Source organism: Ahaetulla prasina, chromosome 4, assembly GCF_028640845.1.
Source record: "Ahaetulla prasina isolate Xishuangbanna chromosome 4, ASM2864084v1, whole genome shotgun sequence".
Lineage (NCBI taxonomy): Eukaryota > Metazoa > Chordata > Lepidosauria > Squamata > Colubridae > Ahaetulla > Ahaetulla prasina.
The window spans coordinates 102,900,188-102,905,841 of NC_080542.1; the positions used below are offsets into that span (position 1 = coordinate 102,900,188).

At 45.2% G+C, this 5,654-nt stretch overlaps 1 protein-coding gene across 1 annotated transcript; it reads left to right on the forward strand.

Moving 5' to 3' along the window:
- Positions 1-913: 913 nt before the first annotated feature.
- Positions 914-4,440, forward strand: HOXA7 (homeobox A7). The gene is given in 3 exon segments (XM_058180973.1): positions 914-992; positions 995-1,381; positions 2,564-4,440. Coding segments are annotated over 3 exon segments (750 nt in total). The 5' UTR covers positions 914-928; the 3' UTR covers positions 2,863-4,440.
- Positions 4,441-5,654: the final 1,214 nt, after the last annotated feature.

Sequence of the window (5,654 nt, forward strand, 5' to 3'; positions counted from 1 at the left end):
ATCTGTTCCAACCCCATCGCCCTTTTGGAAGTTGGTAACAGAAGAGAAATGGAGGAGTGGTTCCCCCCCCCCCATATAGAATGACAGTATTGCAAAGAAATCTAGTGTAGGAAGGGCAACCATTTTGACCGAATCTCACAAACCCATCAATAGGACGCGCGCATACAAACAGAGATTCAATGACCACCATATCAGGGATGCTATTTCCTTTTTTTTTTTTAAACAAGAACAGAACAGGAACATGGTGGTGGCATTGCGCTTGTGTCGATGTCCACTAATGCTCACGACCCTACCGGCCGGGAATGAGAAAGAAAGCCCGTGTCTGCGCTGGTTGAGGGGGGGGGGAGGGGAGAGACTACGGTATATTAATGAGAAGGGTGGTTGCGTGGATCCAACTGCGCTCTTCTTCCGGATTGGAATACGACAAAAGGCTGCCAACGGCACAGAGACTAAAGGAGGGGAATCCCAAATCCAGCCGGTAGTTTCATTCAAACAGTAAGAAGGATTCTGTCTCTGGGCTGGAGGATATTTAAAGAAAGCGCACGACGACTCCGCAGCCCCTTGGCAGAACCGGAGAGAAGAGTGGGCGAAAGCGAAGACGGCCGGCCTTCATTCTCCAAACGCCGGGCTCGATTTGCCTCGCCACAGCCCAAGGCGGCCCCGTTCCTTGGCACTTCTTCGGCTTCTTTCGCGGACTGCCGGCCATGCGGTATCGCTCCTGGGGAAAAGAACCTGCCGGCTGCTTTTGGTCATTCGCGAGGCGCGGCTGCGATGGTCTTCCCTTCCATTACAGGACCTTGTGCGCTTCCCTGATCTCTACCACCTGTGATGCAGGAGCAGATTGGCGGATGGGGTCATATGACTGGTCACGTGGTGGAGGCAGCTCGGTCCAAAAGAAAATGGGGTTTGGTGTAAATCTGGGGGTGTAATGTTATCATATATCACGCTACCTCGTAAAACCGACACCGAAGCCTACCGGACAACAAATCACCGGTCAAAATTATGAGTTCTTCGTATTATGTGAACGCTCTTTTTAGCAAATATACGACGGGGGCTGCTTCTCTCTTCCAAAATGCGGAGCCTACGTCTTGCTCCTTTGCTACCAACTCCCAGAGAAGCGGCTATGGACCAGGCGCTAGCGCATTCACCTCCTCCATGCCTGCCTTGTACAATGTGAACAGTGCCATATATCAAACCCCGTTCTCTTCCGGATACAGCCTGGGCTCTGATACCTACAACCTGCATTGTTCCTCTTTTGATCAGAACATTCCCGTCCTCTGCAATGACTTAACCAAATCCAGCTGTGAGAAAGCGGAGGAAAGCAACCTGCACAGCCAGGCTGAGAGTAATTTCCGGATATACCCCTGGATGAGGTCTTCAGGTATGGGGAAGGCGGGGGGAGCGGGCGGTGGAAGACCAAAAGCCTTGTTCAAAAACATAAAATGGGACAGCTCGACCTGCGGGCGAATGTTACGCGACCTCAGGCAGGCGAGCCAAGGCGGCGCATGCAAACTTCCTCGCCAAAAGTGCGCCTGCCTCTTCGCTTTTAATTAGAGCAGAGGCGCCATTGCGCAAAAGCCTGTGGCATTGTATGTAAATGAACCTCATAAAACTTTTTATTGCCCAATTAATGAGTTCGAGCCTCGTAAATTTATCTAACTCCTCTTCACGATGGGACTGGAGAGTCGAGCTGAACTCTGGGCTGCGCCACAGGGAAAACAGGCGAAGGTGGCGGATGGGTCCGGAGAGCACGCCTGGCGATAGGGCGCCTTTCTCTGCCCGCAGCGGCAGAGAAGGGGAATATCGGGTGGGAATGGGGGTGACGGGCAGAGATGGAGGAGACAGCAACGACTGAGAAGCCACCTGCATGCACTGGATTAAAATATGTAATTTTTCCACTATTCTCGAATTTTCTTGTCAGAAAAATATGGAACTGTTATAGATGGGCAGGCAAGTGTATGTGTGTGTGTGCGTGGAGGGATGGTGGTGGGGGGAGAGAACCTCGCTGCCCTCCCCTAGACGAGGGCAAGGCGGGAGACGAAGGCATTATTTTAAATGACATTGGAATAGAGTTTGAGGGCAAGACCCCCAGGCAGTGCCTAGAACGTGACCTAATATTCGCCAGAGTTCGGCTGAGCCATTTTGCCTGTCTCGGATTTTTCTTTTGAGGTTAAGGATTAAAAACCTAGAAACCAACCTCCAGACTTTTCATGAAGGTGACTTCAGTCAGAAAGATAGCCGCATGAAACACAGCCAAATTATTCTGGAAGTGATAGATTCTAACTGAGAGGAGATCTATTTACTGGTGTTTATTTTCAAGTAGAGGTTTATTAAGGGGGTACTTTAACCAAGATCTGCCTAACCCCGCGTGGTTCAATGGCCTTTGGGGCAGCCGAGTATCGTATCTGGAAAAAAATGGAGGCTGGGAATGAGTAGGACTGATTCCATTTATCTTCCGACTTGTTTGTAAATTCTGAGTTTTATTCAGGTGGATTGTCTTCCTTTCTTGCCTTAACTTAGATAATTTCCGCCGCCCCCTCCTCTCCCTTGTCTCTCCCTTTAGGTCCAGATCGAAAGAGAGGGCGTCAGACTTACACCCGTTACCAAACGCTCGAGCTGGAGAAAGAATTCCACTTCAACCGCTACCTGACTCGCCGGCGGAGGATAGAGATAGCTCACGCCCTGTGCTTGACCGAGAGGCAGATCAAAATCTGGTTTCAGAACCGTCGCATGAAATGGAAGAAGGAACATAAAGAGGACGCCGCTGGAGGCGCGGCCGCCGTCAACGAGGCGGCACCCGCCACTACCTCGGTGGAAAAGGTGGAGGAGGAAGAGGAGGAGGAGGAAGAAGACGCAGAATAAATGCCAGCGGGAGGAGGAGAAGGCTCACCCCGAGCTTCTTCTCAAATGCTGTTTGCACGTGACAGCTGTAAACGCTCTCCTGAAGCTTTCTTTCTTTTTTTTGTTAAAAACAAAATAAACATAAAACTACCCCCTTTTTTTAAATAGCCATTTCCACTCTAAGAGAGTCTGGGGATAGGACAAGCAGGGTAGATCTCTCCCATTGCCTCTAGACATCCCCTGGCTTTATCCTCTGTCTAAATTGCAGAATCCCATTCTGTCCAACATCTGGGCTAGATTGGCTTTGGGCATCCAAGCTGGTCACCATTTATGTTAACAAGTGATAAATAACATAGTTATTAATTTTTTATTGATATTTGTGAAAAGAAAATGAACCCAATAATTATCCGTTGTTTGCACACGAAAGGGGGGAGAAAGAGCGAGAGAGCGCACGAAAGAGCCCCAACTAAGTTAGATTCCAAACAAACTACCTGACTGCACAGATCCCAAAAATCTGAAAGGGAAAAGTGCACTAGGCTTAATTTCAGACTACCTAATTTTTCACTAAAGTTCTATATACTTCCAAGTGGTTGGACTTTCTGCTTATTTGTTTAAATAACTGGGGAGGGGTTTGGGGTGGGGGAAGAAATCCTTTTAGAAAATAATAAACCACTACACTCAACTGCAATGGTTCGTACTACCTATTGAAAACTACCTATTTAGTAACTCCGCCTACCTATCACCAAAATTGTATTGTATAAATGAGAAGGGGGCAAGAACAGTGTTAGTGGGATCTGATATTGTCAAGCAGAAACTGCGAGGCCTGCCTCCTGTGGTTCAAGAATTTGTTGCGGAGTACTGATGAATATAATTTAGAGTTTTTAAGACATAATATATTTATTGCAAGGCTGTTATTAAATTAAGTCAAATATGCTGCAATATTAGCTTTCTTCTCAAGTCTTCGCTAGCCCGAATTTTAGGAGATAAATCCTGATTGTATCCATTGTAAAATCTGCTTCATCTTTCCTTTCATATTGTGCTCTGAAGGCTGATTCAGTGTTTCGTTTGAAATTTGTCCATTAATTGTGCTTTATGCAACTAAAAAAAGTTAAGTGAATTTAAACAACCATCACCTGTTCTTTCACCAGTTTCTTCCCTCACTCTGTACTTGCTCAGTACAAAAGGCTTTAACTTTCCTACAGTTCAGACAACCTGTGCATTGGAAAGGCTGCCTGTTTCTTCTGTCTCGAACTCCATCATAAACTGGAAAACCTGTACTAAATTGAGTAACTTTGTAGCATGATTACATTAGAAAAACTTCTGTATAAATTCCACCATTAAAGTTTTGGCTAATCTTTATTCATAACTTGTATGTTACAAATGTGTTTTTTTCTGCTCTGTACACTGTGAACCTTGAGGTATTTCATGTTAAAATTAGAAGGGGCAGGGAAGTGCGCGTGTGTGCGTGTGTGTGCGTGTGTGTGCGTGTGTGTATATATGTATGAATTATCTTTGAAGTTTGCTTTTGTGTATCACCCAAGTGTTTAATGTTACACAGAAATAAAAATGCTTGATGACAATTCATTGTGTGGTTTTTGTTTTGCAAGCAAAGAATATATGGGTGCATATGCTCTACTATTCAGCATTCATACAATGAAATATAAGACATATGAGCAAGTAAATATCCTGAAGAAATAAGAATGGTACCCTCACTACCTTCACTACCTGAAAGAAAACAGCAGCACAAACTCATTTGCAGAGTGATTCACCAAGGTGGAAGAATATTACAGAAGTAGAAAGTTGCTTGGTGCTGTGGGCACAATCCTGACAAGTTTCATATGCAGCTTCTTCCATTGGAACCAAGAGTGATAAATAGATCCTGTTTTCTCCTTTGACATCTCAGTTGGTTCCATGAATTTGGCTTCAGTTGAATTTGGATTGTGTCTTCGTTCCAGCTTTGCCACATAACCTTAATTCCAATGTGGGGCTGGTATGAATCTTCCCTGCCTAAATATAAATCCGCATTTTGCAAAGGATATAATTGCCAAAATGGATATTTTCAGATCAGAGATCTGAATATGCTAAATATAAGAGAAGACAGAAGTAAGGGAAACACAGCTTCTCTTCCCTGGTGTAACTTCAAATATTTCTGAGATATTGTCCTTATTTTTGTTCTTTCAGTCCGTTATCCACCCCATTAAAAAAAACCCTGAAGCAAAGCGGATGCTTTCAGACAGAAATTATAAGGAAGGAGGAAAATGATAAAAATTCGTATGTGGAAAGAGGGCCAATGCTTGGTACTTTATTCCTCTCTAAACGTATTTAGCATAATTTCAATGAAAAAAGTGGAGGGAGGGGTAAGATTGTCCAAATGGTGGGTCCTTTAAAAATCTAGGACCGTCTCTCTGGTAAAATGGCGCCTTTCTAAGTCCTGCCTCTTTCTTAGTGATGAGGAAAAGGCCATAAATCCGTTGTTGTTTATGAAAATTTACAACTTTGCAATACAACTTTACGAGTGATTCGGGTTCTCTATTGGTTGTCGGCGGTCATGTGGCTGGTAATCGTGAACATGAACTTTTTTATAATTTCCCTGGCAAGAATAGAGCTGCATTCTTTTGCTCTGCTCTGTCCTGCTTCGGATCTCTCTGCCTTTTCAGCCCCACCCCCCCACCCCTTTCAACCACCCACCCGGGTTTTCATATGTCCTTTGTAAGTCAAATGGGAGTCGAGTGGATGGAGACTGGGTACGGGCGGCCGCTTCGAACGCAGGTTTGGAATGGCATTTTCCAGCTTCTTTGCGGAAGGTGTGGCAT